Below are 21,068 nucleotides of genomic sequence, written 5' to 3' on the forward strand. Positions count from 1 at the left end.
GGACCCCTAATTTTCTCCACTCTGGTCTGCAGAAGATAGGGACCACAGCTTTTGCTTGTTATCTTCTTCTTCAGCTACCAAAATTCCTGGTAAATCCTCTTCCCTAACACACTCATCCTCAGAAAATCTGACAATCATGAGGAGGTGTATCATTAGAAGTAAAGAAAGCCAAATGAAAGCAGAAATGCAAAGTGAAAATTACTTTTTTGGAACTGCCAGACTTCTTAGCAGGCATATTAAACTTGGAACATGTTAACATGGGTAGTGGGTACTTGAACTGCATATCCACTGGCAGACATAGGAGTTGTTCATTCATCTATTATTGCAAAAAGCAATTCTCCCTCTCCCATGAAGACAGCTTAATGATCACATCAGTGTTCTTCTGATTCCTGATTTATCAACTGCAATATTTTAAATACAAGAATTGTGAATCATTAATTTATCATTAATACATTCACGTATATATTTCACTTGATAAACTTTTATACTTCTTTTCCTTCTATCCATTGTGCTGTTTTTTCCCCCATTATGGCATAAACGATAAACAGACGGATAACTTATTTTAGAGGTTCTGAGATTTCTAACAGTTTCAGATGTCAGTTGGAAGGAAAACATTTTAAAAAGAAATGTCTGAGTCCTCCTTGTCTTTTAAAAAAGCATCCTGTTCACTCTTGATATATCTGTGGGTAGAATAGATTATCATTGGCCTCGAGCCTGCGAACACATAAACGGTAAATATTACACATGTAAATATCATATTACCTTCAAAGCCCGTGCTAACATTGCCTGAGACATGCATACATAACTGAGTGTTATTTACATAGCTTCATTGTCAAATTTGACAATATCCTGGCATTTATGCTTCCTTTCTTCTTCACCAGCATGTTTACTTATGAACCTAAGAAGTAACTGCAAGAGCACATAAGTGAAACTGCATTTAGTAAAGGGCAGCCTGGATACCTGTAATACTAGAGCCTGGCTCTGCTGAAGCCTCTGCACTTGGTGTGACAGGGACAGGAGCAAGCAGGGGCAATGCTGGTGGGAGCTTCTTGATGCCTAACTCCCCAGACTTAGAAACCACAGCCCAAGGAGTCTAACCCAGGAGTTGTCACCTCTCTGCTTCTGCACAGGCTAAAGAAGAGAAGGAGACACCTCCAAAGGGCAATGCAAATTCTCCTGGGGCTGATCCACCCTCTGGAAGGTCTTTTAGCTTCCCATCACCTATCTGGGGAGCCCACAGAGGAGACTGCGGGCCTAATTTAGATGCCTTAGTTCAGTGCCTGAAGTTGTGTGGATGCATCTGAGTCTTCGCTTCTTTTTCTCTTGGCTTTGTTATTGACAAGAACCTGCCAGTAAATAAGTGTTTGCAAAAAAAAAAAAAAAAAAAAAAAAAAAAAGTTCTCGGGCAAATGAGTCATTTTTAAGATGGAAATGAGTCATTTTAAGGTGGGTGGGGTTTTGCATACTGCCTGGAGGTTTTTTCTGAGGGCCGTCAGCTGAAGACAGGCGTTCAGGAGCTGGGCATGCGGGGGCCTGTTGGTTGGTGGCTTCTTTGTGGCTGTGGTCCCAAGCGTCAAGCAGGAGCTGGTGGGTGAGGAGGACCCTGGAAGGTCTGGTCCTGATTTAGGCACTCGTCTGGCGGTCGGACTCCTCTGCAAACCACGCATGTGGGAGCCCGAGTCCCTTTGAAGAGCCTCTTTGAAGAGGCTGCTGTGGGTTTCGGGAAGGTCACTGCTCACGGGGTTTTCCTCTTGCTCTCTTCAACCCAGGGCTTGTTTGCAGTCTGCGGCCTCCTGACGGGCTGCTACCTCTGCTGCTGCCTCTGCTGCTGTTTCAACTGCTGCTGTGGAAAGTGCAAACCCAAAGCACCTGAAGGGGAAGAGTATGAGTTCTGTGTGTCTCCGGAAGATTTGGAAGAGCAAATTAAGAACGACATGGAAAGAGGTGTGTATTATAGGGGCTCACTGGGGAGCAAAGCTGTTCAAAGCAGCCCCTGGAGCCTGTAGGCCAGATGTTGTGCTCACGGTGCTGAGGCTGATTCCAGACAGCCGTGGAGATGTGCCAATTCTCTCCAGCTAACGCCGTGACCTAGTGAACTTCCCAAGTAGCATGATAATGAAAAATTGAACTTACGGAACTAATAACTAAATATCTCCTCCATCTCTTTATTAGACACAAACACCAGAAGTCTCAGGGCTCATCTGAAGAGAAGATGCTTGCCTTCTAGCCCCCATACCCCTGTTGCTTCATATCCCAGATCCTGTACATGCATAGCTGGCTCCAGCTGGACTGGAGCTTGCCACATCTCACCTGCCTGAAAAAGTACATTCAGTTTTTACTCAGGTAAAATTCATCACTTTTTGTAACGGGCTGGCCATGCCCATTAAAGAAAGGCTTTAAGAAAAGATGCAGAGCTTCCAGCTGTAGGGTTGCGCAGTAACCTAAGACATTCAGAGTGGGAGCTGCCCCTTTCCCTTCCACCTGCAAGCTGCTCCCTCTCTACTGCACTGGGCACAGCAATTGTGCTGCCTCACCAGGAACCAAATCTTGGATAGGACTCAGATGAAAAGTTATGTTCATTAAAGAGCAGGTAGCTCCCTGCCAGTTTAACTCCCTGGTGTGCCTCACAGCAGGACAGGGCAAGTGCTAATCCAGCTCAAGGAAGGGATCACAGGCTGGGGACAGCAGGACCCCTTCACAGCAGGTTGCCCTCTTGGCTTGGCTTATTATACTTAAACTAGTAGTGCCAAACTGCAAATGTCACATTCCCGTACCAGGAAGAGTTTTCTCCCCTCTTTACACACAAATAACCCCTTTCATAAATATGCAACAAAACACCTGTAGCAGCTGAAACAAATGCTATTCATATAACTGATATGCCAATGAGTGTTGTTTTTAAATTGTTTTTGCCTAGAAGCATATCAAGGTAAACACAGTCAGCTTAGAAATCGATCATAGTTGGTCAGTCAGTGCAAAGGTAACAAAAAAAAATATGTTAGTGAAAGCTTTATAGCCACAGTGCATTATTTGAAATAAATGTAATACACAGTAAGACATTAAGCACCCGAAAAGTGCAAATATAAAATGGGTTTTGATGCTTATGGGTCTATGACACCAAAGTCAGAAATACAAAGGTGTAACTTGGAAAAATGTTTAATGTAGCATTTTCCTGCCTCTTTTTGTAATTTGGCAGGCATTTTGCTGTCTCTCAAAATCCAGGACAAATTTCTGAAGAGGAAGGAAAAAAAAGGTTCTCCCTCCTTCCAGCACTAGTGGTGCTTCTTGACATGAGTTCAGTAACGTTAGGCCATCTTCCCATCCCTTTACTCCCACCAAGTCTCACCTAGATAGCCTATAGATAAATAATCAAATAAATAAATTGCATGTTCAGCAAAGTACCACTATGTTTTAGGTACTCTGAAGACAATATTGAGTGATTGGATAGGGCTTGAAGAAAACTAGCTATTTCTACCTTTCCTAGCCTTCTCTTCCATCTTGCTACAATTCCTTGCCAATCAAAACCAGCTTGCTTAAGCAGAGTAGAACTCTCTACATCTTAAAAGCAAATGAAAATAATGATAATAATAATAAAATATAAAAGTAAAAACTTCATGACAGAAGATGGAGGGAGCATCTTTTCTGCAACTGAGAGGAAAATAGGCACTTCATTTAGAGAAAAGAATGGTAACCAGCTCAAACTGCAGTTACTTTCCCTCTTCTCCTCACCAGATTTTAGGGATACTGGTCAAAAAGAACCAGATGACCTAGAATAGAAAAGATTGGGCTTTTCCACCAGACATTTTCAAATGTTGGGCCAGAGAAATGAATACTCATGCCTTCCTTTGTGTAAATAATAAAAATGCTCTTGTAGGTAATTCAGAAACACACTGTAATCAGTCCTGCAGCAGACTACGTTTTGGAAGAGAAAATCATATCAGGATCCAAATTCTTTGCATGCCCTCTGCCCACAGACTGAGCATTCTAGCTGGTAATTAATTTCTTTGCTTCCTGCTGTCCCAAGTTTATATATTGTTGCTAGCCAGAACTTCTTTTACTGAGGTCAAAATGTAGATTCCCAAACTAAGGCCATACTTTTATTTACCCAAATATTTTATAATCAGCCCTTCCTTTTCTGAGGAATGCAACGGTGATAAAACATCACAGTGCCTGACGCTAAAAATCTCTGAGAGCAAGTCTCCACCAGTTCTTGCTGCGCTCCCTGGGAGCTGCTTGCAGCCAGTCATACTGTGCAGAAAAGGCAGCATGCATGTTGTGGGAGCAGGGACTTTCCTTTCTTGAAAGGGCACAACAGTAGTCATTTTTGAAATCCCCCACATTTCTCCGTAACAAAACTCAAGGTATGTTTGATTCCCTGATTTAACATACCATAAAACAAATTTATTAGTAAATAAAGATACATGAGGCCAAAAATTCTGTGATTCATTCTTTAAAATGGAAAAAGCAATGCGAGTTGTCACTTAAATCAACACAATTGTTTCAAAACCCTCAATTCTGAAAAAAAAAAAATCATATTCCTCTAGAAAAAAAGTTTTATTCAAATAAATATTTGACTAGTTCAAGTGCTTGGCTAGCTGAGTGTCTGCTGTGGGAGATTTGTTTTACAGCTTTTACTTGCATGGGTAGTATCACCAACAAGAACTAAGATTAGGGATTCATAGGATCTGTTCTGTGCTTAGGTTACAGTGATTTCTTCACATGACTATTGATTTGAATCACAGGAGGACTCTGGCTGCCACACAATGCACAAAAGAAGATCAATTTCCAAAATAAATCTTGTATTCGGATGATTACATTTTAAATGTGACATTTTTTAGCATTTCAGGGGAAAAAAAAAAAAAAAAAAGTGACATTATAAATGCATAAAGTCCGGTAACCTGTAATATCACTCCATAATGCCACAGATGACCTGAGAAAATGCACTAACAGAGGGAAGTATCACACACCTCTCTGCAGCACAGACATGCAGTCATTCATTATTTTCACTTGCACACAGTGCAGGCTGACAGATTTTGCTTTCGTTGAGGTCTATGGGAAACCTTCCATTGACTTCTGTGGTCCCAGGTGAGATGATGTTTGAGTATGGATTGCCCTCAATGACACACTCAAACAGTTTGTCTGGTTTGCTCTCCTCTCCTGTTTGGTTATCCTCACAAGAACAAAGCAAAGCATTTCTAGACCAACTTTCATTTTACAGAAAATGAAATATGGGCAAAAAAGTAAGAAGAAGAAAAAAAAAATAAAGGAGAGAAAAAAAAAAAAAAGAGAGAGAGAGAAAAAAAGAATAAGAGAAAACAAAAATAAACAAACCAAAAAAGTAAAAGAAAAAAGAACCAGAATAACAAAGTACTTTCCTAACTCTGAAGCAGTAAGTTTTTAGCACTTCATTGTCTCCTCCACACTCCATATGATATCGATGTAGGCGAACAGTGAGCAGGAGCTATCTATAGAAAGCAGTTTAAGCTGTGAATCCTGCCGCACCTCCATTCTGCAGCTCTCCATTAACACTCTATATTTGTACAGTTTATTATACCAGAGGTCCCTGCTTTGATAAAAAAGCATCGTACACCTCGGAAGGGCGCAGGCAGCAAAGGACCTGGGGAAGGTGTCAGCTCAGCGCTGTGCGCAGACCAGCCGGGAGCAAGGTGACAGATTTTCAGTGGGTCCTCTTGTTGTACATCTGGGCACCATGGCAAAATTAGCTGCTAGGCTCTGCCCTCCACAAACGAGCTTCCAAAAAATGAACAACTTGGAGGCAGCAGAGGGTGGGAGGGAATGCTGCTCAGAGATCTGGAAAACACACAGCAACTTAAAAATGGATTGAAACTGCCAAAATAATGCGAAACCACACCAAGGTGAAGGCATTAATTACTCATATACTTTTAGAAGTTATGAAACATGTCTGTCTTTGACCTTGCGTCTAAATTAGGAATTGCCCATACAGAGAAGCTGCTCAGCATTTATCATCCTTGCCTTTCACCTTGACAGAGTCGAAGCGGTTCTGCCCCCACCGAGGGGAAGCCGTATGGCACGCAGTTAGATTCCTGCTCTGGGTTAAGTTACTCCTATACGTTACATCTTCTGCCCGTGATTCATCCCATCAACTGGCATGTAAACAGGAGGAAATGTCAGCTGTGTTGTTTTTTTTTCCTAAACATTCTGTCATTTGGAAAAAAAAAAAATGCAATTTGTATTCAATTACTCTGAAAACTGTGTTATTTTCAAGATGGATAGTTGAAAGATTTTCGTACGAAAGCACCTTCACCAAGATTGCTGAACCTTTAAAATTCACTTTCTTGGACTTGAGTGCCCTCCTCCCCCCCAAAAAAATGGTGGGTTGGAAGGAGGCCCGGGAGAAGGGCAGCCAAGCCCTGTTCATTATCAGAGCGAACACAACAGCCAGCGGGGAGCTCCGTAAGGACTCAACTTTTCTCCGCTCAACAACAAATGTATTTTTTTACAGATATATTGGGAAACCAAGTGCACAACTAAATGGAATGAGAAAGTACGAAGCAGTGAGCAGTTATATAGTGACTGTATGGGGTTTGGGCACTTCCAAGCTCGTCAAAACAATGGTCCTCAAAACTCCATTGAAAATAAATTACATAGGGCTTCAGAATGCAATTTGGCATTTTCATACAGCTTGATGGCTTTCAGGATGTCTGTGCTTTCTTCACTGTCAGAGATTTTACCGCTCACACGTTGCTTTCCTTTTAACTCTCTTCTTTCTTTCCTGCTAACTTTGCCTTCTCCAAGACTCATTTCTGGCCCACTCGAACGCTGCCAAGGTCAGTGCTTGCTGAGTCACAGCGGCGCTCGTTGTGTGCCCGTGTTTGCAGGAGCCAGCACTTGCGACTGGAGCAGGCAGGCACCGCTGCCCTGCAATCCCCACGGGGCACCAGGTAAAGCTATTGTCCGGTTCAATGACAATAGCAATAGTCACCCCGAAATCTGTCCTTACGCACAGACGAGGTGTAAGAGCATTTGTAGACTCGGCGTGAACATCGCTGCCTCTTCAGCAGGCACACAGCTGTCTCCGAAACCAAGATCAAGGCGCAAGCCAGGGCAGCAGATGACACGCGGTGGTGCCAGCGAGAAGCCTGGCTTTGGCAGCAAGGGAAGGATTCTTAAAGGTATTTTTGTCTCCCTCCCCGATTTAGATGGAGAGACTCCTATTGTGCTTCAGCCCACAAACGCAACCGAGAAGACGCAGCTCATCGGGGACAGCCACCGGAGCTACCGCACGGACTCCTAGAGCGGGCCACGAGGGTGCCTCCCGGGGGGTGTCACGGCAAGGAGGAACACGTGAAAAGCCCTGCAGCCTGTATTCGTAGCTGTCTCTAAGCTAATCAAGAGTAACCTGAGAGTAATTTCCTGTTGAGGCGGAATCTCCCTTTAGGTCACTTCGAGTGGGTTCACATCTGCACTCTGCAAGGAGATGCCTACAGCCAGTACAGAGCTCTCGCTGCTTCAAGCTGCCCTGCTTGGCGTGGGCTTTCCTCTGCAATACTCTCTTTGGTGCGATTGCTCTTCTCCCCTGTCCTCAGCTGGGGTTTCACCTCCCAGACGTGGTCCTAAACACACTGGACACACCAGCTCCTTTTCTCCATGCCCCAGGGAAGATTTCCCTCAAAAAGGTCTGTGGCAAGGCAGCTGGGGCTGTCCTTCCCAAGGAGGAAAGCAGCTAGCACCTTGCTGGTGCCCAGCCCCAGAAATTGTGAATCTCAGTCAGGGGAAGGTGCTCCGGGGTCATTGTGGTGGTGGCCCCCGTTCCTCCATGGACGGGTTTGCCGTCCATGCCGGGCAGCCCCGACTTTTCCATCTGCAGCCGCAGTGTGCTGGGAGTTGATCCCCAGCCAACAGCTTTCTGCCAGCTCTCTTACTCCCCGGTGCCCCTGGCCGCCGTCCCCACCACCCCGCTGGCACGGGGACAGCATCCATCACTCCCAAACAGCCTCGCGGGGCAGCAAGGACTTGGCAGGGCAGGGAGGCAGCAGAGCAGTGAGCATCCTCCCCATGGTCCTCGTCCTCAGGTGAGCCTGGGTCCTCCCCTTGGCCCCAGGCTTTAAGAGCACGTTGCATGGCTTTAAATAAAGAGGTAGTGATGAGAAACATGCTGATAGTTATACCCTCAAACACACAAAATGCTCAGTTTTGAGCAAAACCACAGTGCTTATGTATTTCTGAAAAGCGAACCAGGTGTACCGCTGCACAAATCGGTGGAGTTATGTGTGGGTACAGCTAAAGCAAGCATAAAGAAATTAGGCCCCGAATTTGTAAGAGACAAAGAAGTAACTCTGGGATCTTAAACTTAGCACTTGTCTCGTTTGACAGAGTAGTTTAAGCCTTAGACAGATGAATTTCACTTTATTGATCATGTTACATCAATCACTGTCAGTTCTGTACACTTGCTATTTTTGTTCCTCTAATCACAGTGCTGCAGTCCAAAGGGGGAAGTAATGTACCACTGAATTACAGAGACCGGTGAACATATAGCTAGTCAAAAGTCTTATTCTCTTCTTTAAAATTGGATTCTGTGGTTGTGAAACATTATTGTCTTCCTTCCATTCTCACCTTTCACTTCAAATGTCATTTAGTGGCAGCTAAATATATGGGAAAAGAGTGTGTTTCATAGCACCAGCTATCACTCCAAAGTCAAGAAACACTACTTTTAACATTTCTTTAAATTTCCCACAACACATGGATATTTTAAAAGCCATTTATTCTAGTTCAGATTATCTACCTGCTCTCCAAGTGCAGGCACTGGGGACAGCTAATGCTCATGTTGTCCTCAGAAACAGTCCTGGGTTTTGCTGTAGAGAGGAGGGGAAGTCCCAGCACAACCAGGGTTGTTATCCCCTCTTAACTGTGGGCTGCAGATAAGGTCCCCATGCTGCAGATAATTGGAGGGGTCACTCATATGTGCACAAATCCAGATCACTGCCCTACCTGCCCAGACAGCAGCAGGGGGATGAGCAGATCAGGCCTGAAACTTGGGAGAGAGTTAAATCCTAGATCAGTAAAACCATTTTGGTAATTTTATTCACATGCAACACCTTCGATGTTCCTCAGGACCCCAGTGTATGAGCCAGGTTTACTGAAATCAAGGAAATGATTTCCAAAGGCTGGAGATGTACCGTAAGTCATGTGGTTCTTATTCACTCTTTCTAAATGAGAGATTTTGCTTGGGAAAGATTCATGACTCGATCTTGCGGGGTGATGCAAATAAGGACAAGCTGCCACACGCTTGTAAAGCCCTTTTACTGGCATGGGGATCTCTACAGAGAAACCACCATGTATTATCTCAGTCAGCCAAAAACCCCAAAACAAACCAATGACCAAGCCTTTGAGTGGGTTCTCCAGGATTTATGGCTTAAAAATCTGTGTCTCTGAACCCACGGTTTGATTCCAAAGAGGCACCTTGGTTTTCAGGGTACCAGAACATTTGCCTCTCTCGCCATCATCAGGATCAGCTGATTTGAGAAAGGATGAATAAGGACTGCAGGACTTAGCTCTTCCATGGGATTTTACTGTTTGTTTTGCTTTTCTAAAATGTTGCTAAAGTGAACACAGCTGTGCTTACATGACCTGTTTTTATGTAAGGTTCAGTCACACACCCGTTAATCTCCTCATAATGTACAGTTGCTCAAACTTCTGTTCTATTTTGCTGCATTTGTTTAAGATGTAAATTACCACACATTCCAAGCTACCTTTACCATCAAGCACTCTGACTAATAAAGCCTGCATGTACGAATTGTAGCACTCCCTTCATTTTTCCATACCATCAACAACTTCATTGCAGTAACAACCACAAAAGCTGTCTCAACAGCTGCCCAGGATGATGGCTTTGCACCCTGACGAGCAGCAAGCAGCAGCTCAGGATTTCCCCGAAGAGGAACTCACTCCTGGATTGCGGCAGATGAGCCTGTCTATGCAAAGCAGCCAGGGGTACAGCCACACATTGCAAACGCGTCCTTTACATACAGCACGATGCTTGTCTACGTAGGAAAATTCAGCAGTGGGTTGAAGTGATGTAACACGGTAGTTTTACTGGCCTAGATATCTGTATGGAACAATTTCCCCTAGCACAGGAACAATCAGCAGACCTCACATGAGCTTCTCTTGGGCCAGGATCTCACTCAGGGATTTTGCATCTGTCCGAGAGCCGGCGCAGAGTGCCAGATAATCTGGGCTGCTACAAGAGAGGGGTATTTCTCACTATGATGGTATCCAGCCTCTGTGACCTCAGCAGCCCAAGCATTCAAAAAATGGGTATGGGGCACCAGTTTTGGCTGGATGTATGTCATCTCTAAGATCTGTCCTTTTGAGTGCTTGAGTATGAACACATACCCAGCTTCACTCAAAATACATAATGGAAGAAACATCTTAGAAGATTTAGGACTACCATCGGTATGGTAGTTACTAGCTACTTAGGTGGCTGGTGCACTTTTCTGCCACAGTAAGTTTATACAATAAACAGCTTGAGCCGTGGCGGCTCCAAGACACATCAAACAGAGTAGTATGCTGTTTGATTTCATTGCTTACCTTCCTTATGAATTAATACCCTGAGTATGGGTATGATTTCAGTCAAAAAAAAATTACATTTTTGCCCTTTTTTAGAACAAGACTTCCACCAACGTCACGCATTTGTGTTTCTGGAGGAGAAGCGGTGAGTGCGGGAGTGTGGCAGCAGAGGGCTTGGACCTTTGTGCCAGGGCCAGAAGGATGCTGGTGGTTAGCGGGGAGCCCGGAAAATTGTGTCTAGGCGTTTGGGGAGAGGAGAGGTGGTTCTGGAAAAAGCCCTCAGTGTTTCAACCCCCTGATGAGCCAGGACGATGCCAGCCGGCATGCTCCTGCAGCGACTTGCTTCGTGAGGGCTTGTGGTGGCCTGGAGTGGGAGCAAGGTGTGTGTTGTGTTGCTTTCTGTCACAACATAAACGGGTCTTGGCACTTGTGCAGCAGGCTCTGTGTGCCCCGTGACAGTGGCACGGCTCCTGTTGGCCGTGGGCGAGTGGCAGCAAAGCCTTCGGGTGCTTCGGAGGCTGGGGCTGCCTCAGGGAGAAAACAAGGAAAGAAATGTGGCTGCCGATGTGTGAGGAGAAATGCTTTGGGAGGACATTTTATCGAGATGGGGAACTGTAACAGCGGTGTGAGAGCTCGCTGGGTGATTTGTGAGGCGATAGCGGCCGCGAGCACCCAGCGGCGAAAAAAATATTTGTCGTCTCCTTCGAGCCGGAATCGAACCAGCGACCTAAGGATTCCCGCGAGGTGCGCCCCTACAGTCCTCCGCTCTACCAGCTGAGCTATCGAAGGGACCTGCCTCACGGGCCGCCGACACGCCTCAAGAGCGCACCGCGCGCCGCACGGCGCATGCGCGCACCGCGCAGGGCCCCGAGGCGGGGAGCGGCCGGGCCCGGGGCTCGCTGTGGGGTGGGAGCTGAGGGGAGGGGACGGGGGCGCGGGGCGGGGGGGGGCGCTGCGGGGGGCGGTGGTAGCCTCTACGGGAGGGCGAGGGGAGAATAGTGTCGTGAGGGGCCAGTGGCGCAATGGATAACGCGTCTGACTACGGATCAGAAGATTGTAGGTTCGACTCCTGCCTGGCTCGCTCTTTTTTGTTCTCGCCGCGCTCCGTCTCCTGCACGTTTTGACACATAAATATGCGGCTATACAGCTCTGTTTGTTTTATGTTTAGCTCTGTTTTCTTAAACCTGCACTCGTGATTTCGTGCCACGTGTACGCCTGGCACATCATTGGATTCTCACGTCTCCCAAAACAACACACCTTAACACATAAAATATAAAAAACACCATCTACTCTTAAGGTTTTCAGACCACTTAAACATCCACCCAGTCAAACACATTCCCTGTGGCAACAAATAACACATTTAACACGCCAATGAAGTTGCACTGGCAGAACCACTGAAGCATATAATATCCCGAGTTGGAAGGGACCCACAAGGATCATGGAGTCCAGCTCCTGGCACCACACAGATCGACCCAAAAATTCAGACCATGTCTCTAAGCGCGCAGTCCAAACAATTCTTAAACTCCAGCAGGCTTGGTGCTGTGACCACTGCCCTGGGGAGCCTGTCCCAGTGCCCAACCACCCTCTGGGTGCAGAACCTTTCCCTAACCCCCAGCCTGACCCTCCCCTGTCCCAGCTCCATGCCTTTCCCTCAGGTCCTGTCGCTGTCCCCAGAGAGCAGAGCTCAGCACCTGCCCCTCCTTAGGCACCAGCCAAGGGACAGTGCTGGCCTGGTACAGTGTGGTTAGCATGGCAGATAGCGCTGTGACAAGGAGCAGAGGAACTAGCAACACCATTGCGATGGGCAGTACTACCACAGTGAGTATGCGTTAGTGATAGAGGCAAGCCAGTACTCCCCAGTAATCAGATGTGGGAACAGCCCACGCATACACCATCGTGGATTCAACACAAGGTAAGGACGAAACTGGTTGACATGGAGCAAGCACTGCCATTAGGAGTTAGTGGGGCTCCTGTGGGACTGCTGTCCTCCCAGCAGGACACGACACCAGGCCTGATGCCACTGGTGGAGGCGGCACGCCGCCATGTCGTGTGTGCTCCTTTGTCGCAGCCAAACACGGCTGGCCAGGACATAATGTGGGACATCTGTGTTTAACAGGAAAAAGAAAATAAATTTAAAAAGTGTGTCTTTTTTTTACGCAAAAGTTCCATGCAATAAGTCTCAGCTGGGTTAGGCCGGCCGCCACCTGGCGCAGCCAAAAGAGCCATGCGAGCCAGGCAGGAGTCGAACCTACAATCTTCTGATCCGTAGTCAGACGCGTTATCCATTGCGCCACTGGCCCATCACACGAGCAGCGCCCGGGCCGACGCCCCCTCAGCGAGCCCCTCATGGGGGGGCGGGGCCGCGCGGCGCGGCGCCGGGGGCCGCGGGGCGGGATGCGAGGGCGGCGGCGGGCCCGCTCTGCGCATGCGCCGCCCCCGCCGCCGCCGGCTGCCCGTGGAGGGCGCATGCGCAGAGCGACGCGCGGGGTGGGGCGGGACCTTGGGCGGCCGCGGCGCGGCGGCGGGCAGGTCCCTTCGATAGCTCAGCTGGTAGAGCGGAGGACTGTAGAGGCGCCGCCCGCGGGAATCCTTAGGTCGCTGGTTCGATTCCGGCTCGAAGGAGACGCCAAATTTTTTTTTTTTGTATTTTTTTTTTTCTTCTCTCCTGCAAATTGGTTTCAGCGAGCTGCCGCAGCTCGTGTCGGAGCACATCCCTGTCAAAGGTGCAGCCGGGGGAAAGAAAATAAAAAAGAAAATAAAGCCACTGCGTCGAGGTGCCACCTGTGCGGTACACACTGAGCACTGTGCTGCAGCTGCACTGGTGGCAGTGTGTGGTTGTTTCCAGCAGTAATAGTGCATAAATTTGACATTATTCTATCTGAAGCCCCAAAATAAGTCTGCTTAACTCACTTTTGTCTGATTTTATTAGGTCACCTGGTGGCATGGCGGGGCTGTGGGCCTCCTTCCCATAGTGGTCTTCAGGCCACAGTTCAGCTCCCCCCACAGGTGCCAGGTCATCCTCACTGACACAGCTCTGCTCAGGGCATCTTCCTGGTGGCAGGGCATAAAAGTGCCCCACGATCTCCTGACTGGTGGTAACAAACTCGAGGCTCGGCCCTGGCCTCCAGTCATGTTGTAATGGGAGGCACAGGATGATCTGCAACAAGGTGGAGCATTAGGAGAGGGCATGGGTATCCTTTACACAGAAAGGATTTAACACACATGGTCACAGGCTTGCTTGGCATGTGGTAAATAATCAAGCCAGCAATCGTATTCTGCTTTTTATTCCCTGTCTTATGTTCTATTATATTGCCATTTTCTTTTTCCTTCATGTCATCTTTTTCATTACAAGTGCTACACGGTGTGCAGAAGAAACACACTTGGCGATGACTCCTGGCCTGGAAAAAGTAAACATGTCTCAAGGCAGCGAAGTCTGTCAGCATTGTAGGGGGAGAAAGAAGGCTTTCTCCTTCAAAAGAACCTAGAATGAGTGTTCTCTGTGTGAGAGTGTGCTTTTCAGATACAAGTGCAAGGAAGGCCCACTATCTGTGTGAATAAGAAAGGTAAGAAAATTATCAGTCACTGGGCAAGAAGATTTATCAGGCACAGTCAAACCTACAGGCTTCTGGTGTGTAGTTACACACTTTATGCATTGAATCGCTGGCCCCAGCTAAGCTTTCTATTATTTATTACATTTTAATGTTTGCATATGTACACTTGTGCCACCTTTTCTTGTTTTTCTTCAAGCGTGATGCAGTGAAACCCTTTTAGGAAGTATGTAAGAGGAAATCCAGGGAACAGGGGCACCCTGGAAAGCAGAGAATGAGTAAAGACATCCATTTCCTTCGGTGTCCATTACCTTAAATGTTCACACACTAGCAGTCAAATCTGAATTCACAGTCCAGAAACACCCCTTTGATACTCTCTGGTGTAGAAGAGGGTACCAATTCCATCCAGGGCCAGAAGACTAATTTTTCTTAGTCAAGTTTCACCTATTTGTACATAAATGCCTTTGCTCCTACTTTTTGCAGAAGTTCATTGAAACTCGTGCATTCCTTTTTACTTATTTAATGGATCCCCTTTTTCCTCTTCCCTCTTATGGAGAAGGGACTATCTTCTTTCCTTCTCTACCTGGCAACCTGACTTCTTGGCCAGCTTGAGAAAAGACATTTTTCCTCTCTCACCCAAAAGGTGAGACGTGCCATTCTGCATAAATGCATGTTACCTGTAATGCAAAGGAAGTCAGAGGAAGAAAAAAAAAAAAAAAAACAAAAAAAAAAACAGGAAAGACAAAAGCGAGAGAGAGAAAAGAGAAGAGAATGGGAAAGTAAAGTTGAAAAGAAAAAAAAATGCAGGCAATGATCTCAGGACTTACTGTGTGCTAAGCAACTACTTTGCCTCTGGAGCTATGTCCTTATTACATTACATTAATGCATCAATGTAATTGTTTGGCTCAGCTTTCCACTTGTCTAGGACGTGTTCAGGTGTATAAATATATTAAGTGCTTTTTATTGCAATAAGAGTGTATGTGGTGCTTGGATGGTAGAGTAGGTTGCTGAGTACTACATTTAGGTGCCAACTGTCAGTGACTAGCTGTCTGCGAGTGCTTAATTATTTCTGTACCTGGACTCCAGTTAGGGCCAATAAAAAGCTGTGTGCTTGTATCCTGTTTAATCATTTGTGTCAGATTTCTCAATGACAGAAATATGCCAGAGATTAGGCATTTTCACATTGGTTCTCCAAAGTGTGAGGTGGGCTGGCAGAGGGGTGAGGTGCTGCTGAGGGACAAGAGGGGACAGCTGCTCCAACAGAAAGGGTCTTCAGCTCCAGTGCTGTACAAAAAGGTTTGTCTGTGTTTCAGGCAAAGGCTCTCTCTTCTGCTGGAGGAAGGGGAAATAGAACAAATCTCAGGGAAGTTAAAGAGTATGAGGTTAAAAGTCCCCAGGCTGCCTGGAGGAGTTCACAGGGGAGATGGTGAAAATGTCCCTTCATGGGGAGGTGCTGGCTGCACTTCAAGATTTGTGGCATGTGCATGGACAAAACGACCAGCTGGGAAACCCGGTGCATCACCACTGCAAGTATCTATCACCACTGGAGCGTATCCTTGCTGAACGAGTTACTGCATTAAACTTTTCTGTTATTTTTTCTTGACTTGGGTAAGTGACCTCTCCTTGGGCAGGTAAGCACAACTTTTAGTGTCCCAGGAAGTTTCCCAGCGCTTCCAGCGGCTGGACAGCAGCCGAGCAGAGGGCTGCTCGGCTCTGGAGGGGAAAAAATAATAAATAACCAGCGAGCCAGGCAGGAGTCGAACCTACAATCTTCTGATCCGTAGTCAGACGCGTTATCCATTGCGCCACTGGCCCTGGGTGATGATGGCGGCACGGCCCGTGTTGGGCGGCAGAGGGGGGGCCGGGGGGCTGCAGGCCAATGGTGCCAGCCCTCACTGCCCCCAGCTCCTGTTCCTGAGGAGAAAGCAGAGTTTTGCAGCCACAAATGGTGGCTGAGCAGTGGGACCCCCTTGTTCTGCCAGGGAACCGTGTCCCAGAGCCATGTCCAACATTGCCATGCCATGACAAAGAGCTCTGCAGCCGTGAGCTGGGAACAAGTCCCCTCACGTCACCTGTATGCCCAAAATGAGGCAAAATGTCATTCAGTCTGCAAATTCAGGGAGTTGTGTCATGCCTCCTTGCTCACAAACTTGGCTCCCCAGCCTGCTCTGGGCAGGGATCCCTCCTGCTGGGCAGGGGAGGTGGGATCTGGCTCCATGTCCCCAGCACTGTGGCAGGAGAGGAGCCTTGGGGTGGTCACCCCATGCTTGGTCCTGCACCACAACTGGGGACAGGACAGCCTGGGCACCTTGTCTTCTAGATAACCCCAGCTCCACCATCATACCTACACCTCTCCCGTTGCGACACGCCAGAGTCACGTCTGCACGTTAGTTCCTGCCCCAAGTTCCGAGTTGCTCTTGGTCAATACCCCAAAATGTTCTTCTGTGGTCTTGGTCACTTGGCATGCTCCACATAGGCAACAGCACGCCCAGAACTTGTTTTCCTTGTCTGTCAATCCAAAGTGTGTTTTGCTTCTCCAGAGAGGGCTGGGGAAAACCTCACAGTTTAATGATATCTGGGCTTCAGCCTCAGAACTTCTTGGCAGTACTTGCTGCCTGTTTTTATGAGCCCTTTGCTAATCTTACCACAGCCACACGTGTTAAGCCAGTACTGATAACAACCCAGGTGTCACTGGGCTTCTGGCTTCCCTCCTGTGATAGTCTTTGGTTGTTCTTTGATTTCTGCCTTGACGGTTGTCCAATCACGCTGTCATAAACAGATCTGTACTGAACAGAGCCCAGCTACCAAAAACAAACTGCATGATACTTACCCATGGCTTAATTAGACAAACAACAAAAGAATTAGCAAGCTTTGTACCTTTTGGAACATGGGAAAACAGGAATGGCTCTTCATCCCACTCCATGGGAGCAGGATGAGATTCACATCATCTGCTGCCAGAGAATATGTCAGGAGCTGCTGGAGACAGACGTTACTCACCACAACCTCCCTTGGCAATGCTGGTTTTGCCTGACTACTGGGTATTAACAGGGCAGAGAGCCCTGAGCATTGCATTTCTGTGCTTTGCATGGTGCCACATCAAGGTTAGACAAAGCAAGGACCTGTCCCTGTACATAAGGAAAAGTTGATTTAGATTCATCCTTCACAATAAATTTGTTAATTTGTTATTGTTCTTTTCCCCAAACCAGTCTGACATGTTGATCTTCTAGGTCTTCTTTTTAAATCTTTTGTTATTACTTTGGGTAATTCCTCAACAGGCTCCAGTGCAAGGAGGTGTTTTGGGGCACTCGCTGCATTGTCACCCTGGCAGCGGCCTGATCTTCCTGCACAAGCAGCCGTGCAGCTGCTGGCTGGCTGGTCTCAAGCCAGAGGTGTGACAGTGTCACAACAGAGGCATATCTGCCATCAGGAATGCATCCAGCTAAACCCACCTTGTAACTATTGCTCTGTGAGGCCAGGTCCTGTCAGTCAGACCTCTTTCCTTCACAGTTCATGCTTCCTGTGAATCTGATGAGGCCTGACAGACAAACATTGGCCACTACGAGTGAACAAAGATAAAGGCCTTCTGCACAGAAGTCCTCTCCTTCTCATGGATGGACAAGCCGGTGGGATGAGGGTGAGCAGCTGTAGCTCCTCTGCACAGAAAGCCTGACTTGGTTGTGAGTGCTCCTTCAAGTCATGGACCATCTTGGGGGGTACCACAGGAATTATGTTCTGGATAACAAAGAGGATATTAAAAGTGAAGTTGGAAGAGGATGAGCCACTCTAGCTGCTCCTTGATTCAAAATAAGGAGATTTTGCTTCACCTCCCCTGCACTAAGCCACACAACTCAACTTGTCCCTGCTCTGGTAAGCTGTGGACACCCAATTTGATAATACAGGAAAATGTTTCATTTCCTGTAGGTCAGAGAGGTGAATCAGCCCAGTCGGAGCAAACAGTGGGATAAGACCTTGCTGCCAGGGCAGTGCAGAAAGGAGAGACACAGGCTGCCCCATCCTGTTTGCTAGAGCAGCTCAGCCACTTTCAGTGCCTTGTGAAGGAGGAGAGTCATCCTGAGATGACAAAGCAGAAAACATGGAGAGGGAATAAGGCAGTGGGACAGCCTGGCTAATCAGTGGAAAAAGTGGAGAAGGAATCCAGTAGGTGAGAGGTAGAGTTGCTGTCTGCCTTCATAGACACCTCATTTCTGATCTGTTATTTCCATCCTCTTTTTGTTTCCCTTCTATCTCTCCTTATTTTTTTGCAGGTGCTAGTAAGTTGGGTGGTGAAGATGAGGCCAGATTCCTCTTGATTTGCCTCAGGCCAGTGCAGGGAGGTGAGCACTGAGGGGAGCAGCCCCTTCATAAGCAGAGACTTGCAAATAGCTCCTCTTCTGCAAAGGGGTTTTATTATTCTCTTCTGGATTAATCGTGAAGAACCACAAAGTGAATGAAAGAGTGTGAGCATGTCCAAATGGCTGGTGGGCATTTAATAACAGGAAAACTGTAATTGCAAACAGAAGATTGCAGGGGTTGGAGTAGTGCCTTTTCCCAGTTGGGCAGCTGGGACTGGCGTTTACTCCTCCAGTTGGCAGTCAGACATCTTCCACCGCATGCCCAGGACAGGCAGGACATCAGGGTCCCATGGATTTGGGCAGGGCCACAGCCAAAAATAATGGTTTCAGGCAAAAGCTTGGTCAAACAGAGAACAATCCTCATGCCTGGAGTAAGCTGGACTCAGAGCTGGGAACTCAGGCTAGTGGCCTGGGAATGAAGGGAATGAAGTGCAGGCAAGAGCTAGAAATGAGAAGGGGTGCTACGAAAGGGCGTGCAGGTAGGGAAGGACACGTGCCTGACAGTATGCTGCCAAGCCTACATTTTGGTGGCTTCTCCTAATGTGCTCCGTTGGCTCACCTGGCAGCAAGGCAGACTGTAAAAACACAATTTTTACGCTTTTTAAGCTGCTGGTTCAATTCTGTCTGAAGGAGGGTTTCTCTGCTTTCTTCTTTCTCAGCCCATGAAGCAAGAACGTGTTCTTCCACCAACCCATAAAACCTCCAACAACCCTGCAGAAGCCTTTGAGATTCAGGTCTGCACCAGTTCTTCGTGCCAGACAGCCTTCCTTGTTGCTCCCGTTTCCAAAATACCCTTCTCCCCTCCTAGCCTCTCCAGAGGGGTTCTGCAGCTGACGAAGGCGCATGCAGTAATGCTTTGGGTACTGTGGAGAAAAGGCTGGCAACCTAGAGAGCTTGTGAGGTGCCCCAAGCTCTACGTGGAGATTTACCACATCCTTTGGCAAGGAACGAGTCATTAGTATCCAATTACGCTGAAATCATACTTAATTCAAGACAGGTTAAGACAAAATGAAAATAAAAACACTTACTCGCAGCTGCCAAGATAGATAAACTCATAAAAGAGGTAGGTGGAGAAATGAGGGAAAACCAGGATTCAGTTAGTTGCTTTGAAGATTAGATCAGCAAGGCCATTCCCTCATATCCAGGCATTTTGCCGCGGGCTGTCCTGACACAGTGAGTAGCATGCTATCTTCCTCCACACCTTATACCTCAGGCTGTGTTGACCAAGAAGTATTTCCTCATGGGAGAACAAAGCGCCTCTCATCTCTAATTTCCTCCACAAAAAAAAAAAAAAAAAAAAAAAAATCCCATCCAGGGAAGTTCCCTGATTTAACATGGAGCTCCTCTGACTCCTTCCTTATCCAGAAGGCACACTGACCCTTCTCAGCAAAAATAAACATGATTTCATTCCTTTAGCATTACCTGGCCAGCCAACTAAACAATCCCTTGGCCCAAACGCCAAGTGAGAGTGCTGTCACGGGAAAGGCATCGGATGCCTGTCACGGGAGGGGCAAGGGATGCCTGAAAGCCACCGTTTTCTATGTTCTTTTTTTATCATTTTTCTGTAACAACATAAACATCCCTCCTTTGCCCTGCCTGCCATCACTACTCCTATGGACATATGGCAAAGTGTGTGTGCCTCATCAGCCTTGTTCTGGAGAGGATGTCTCGATCCAAGCTAGTTCTGGGGTTGGGATTGAGGGGAGCTGTTTCTGCCTGAACAGAGACTGCTCTTTTCTTCACGGAACTTGCATTTTCAGGGGGAGGGTGAGATGGCCTGTTGTGTTCATGGAGGAGGATAAGGGGAGCTGACAGGTGCTGTGGGAAGGATGAAAAGTGGGTGGCTGAGATGCTGTGAAGTAGAAGAGGAGGTGGAGGAGTTGTGCAGGGCTTTAGGATATCAATTCAAAGGGAACAGTGCTTATTCAGCATCTAGGGCATCCTGGGACTTACAGCTGTGCCCACTTGCTCTCTCCTTTCTTACCCTGACTTTCTGGCTTTTCCCCTGCACACCTTCCATTTGCCTCTGTAAGCTTTCTTCCCCCAGTTTTACAAAGTGGCCTCACAGAGACCAGGCAGAAATATCCATTAGATGGGTAAAGGTTGGAGATTGTTTTGTTTGTTTGTTTGTTGTTTTCTTTAAGTATCCAACAAAATGTCATCTATCTTGAATGTCACGGATAAATGATTTTATTTACATTTTTGCTTTCTCTGACCTGATTTGAGCGGGATTTCAGTGTTACTGGTTGCCCACAGGCATTGCTTGCTGAAGGTTAAGGTGACTGCTACCCTGTGGCCACCTAATGCCTGTCAGGCTCCTGGAATGTTCTCCAGAGTGTTCAAAGGACAGCGATAGCCATGCCTGCCCCATTTTGGCTGCAAGACCAAGGAGTTTGGCAGGTATCTGAAGGTCAGGAGTGGCAGAGGCATCTTCTGCTGACAGAGGTGACTGGGGATGCTCTTCAGGAGATCAGCCCCTGGGCTCAATTCCTGAGGTTCCTCAAGGTGTTGGTCCAGGGAGCCAGGTAGAAAGACTAGTGATGAGCAAGGGGCCTCCTCCCACCACAAAACTCCCTCTCCTTGAAGCTGAGATTGAACCAGTGACGACAGATTGCTCTGAAAGCAC

The 21,068-nt window shown here is 47.2% G+C and overlaps 1 protein-coding gene and 5 non-coding genes across 6 annotated transcripts in view; 3 read left to right on the forward strand and 3 right to left on the reverse strand.

Annotated features, from left to right (window-relative positions):
* The window catches only part of DNAJC5B (DnaJ heat shock protein family (Hsp40) member C5 beta), a 42,368-nt gene extending 35,095 nt beyond the window's left edge, over positions 1 to 7,273 (forward strand). Inside the window, exons 3-4 of the mRNA XM_032182756.1 lie at positions 1,770 to 1,944; positions 7,179 to 7,273. Of these exons, the coding sequence (XP_032038647.1) occupies positions 1,770 to 1,944; positions 7,179 to 7,273 (270 nt within the window). The remainder of the gene's footprint in view (positions 1 to 1,769; positions 1,945 to 7,178) is intronic.
* Positions 7,274 to 11,241: 3,968 nt separating this feature from the next.
* Positions 11,242 to 11,331, reverse strand: TRNAY-GUA. Its single transcript is given in 2 exon segments — positions 11,242 to 11,277; positions 11,295 to 11,331. It is a non-coding gene; the product is annotated as a tRNA-Tyr (tRNA).
* A 219-nt stretch (positions 11,332 to 11,550) lies between these two features.
* TRNAR-ACG lies at positions 11,551 to 11,623 on the forward strand. Its single transcript has one exon. It is a non-coding gene; the product is annotated as a tRNA-Arg (tRNA).
* Positions 11,624 to 12,769: 1,146 nt separating this feature from the next.
* On the reverse strand, positions 12,770 to 12,842 carry TRNAR-ACG. Its single transcript has one exon. It is a non-coding gene; the product is annotated as a tRNA-Arg (tRNA).
* A 232-nt stretch (positions 12,843 to 13,074) lies between these two features.
* TRNAY-GUA lies at positions 13,075 to 13,164 on the forward strand. The gene is given in 2 exon segments: positions 13,075 to 13,111; positions 13,129 to 13,164. It is a non-coding gene; the product is annotated as a tRNA-Tyr (tRNA).
* Positions 13,165 to 15,832: 2,668 nt separating this feature from the next.
* Positions 15,833 to 15,905, reverse strand: TRNAR-ACG. The gene has a single exon. It is a non-coding gene; the product is annotated as a tRNA-Arg (tRNA).
* Between the last annotated feature and the right edge of the window lie 5,163 nt (positions 15,906 to 21,068).

The sequence above is a fragment of the Aythya fuligula genome, chromosome 2, assembly GCF_009819795.1.
Source record: "Aythya fuligula isolate bAytFul2 chromosome 2, bAytFul2.pri, whole genome shotgun sequence".
NCBI lineage: Eukaryota > Metazoa > Chordata > Aves > Anseriformes > Anatidae > Aythya > Aythya fuligula.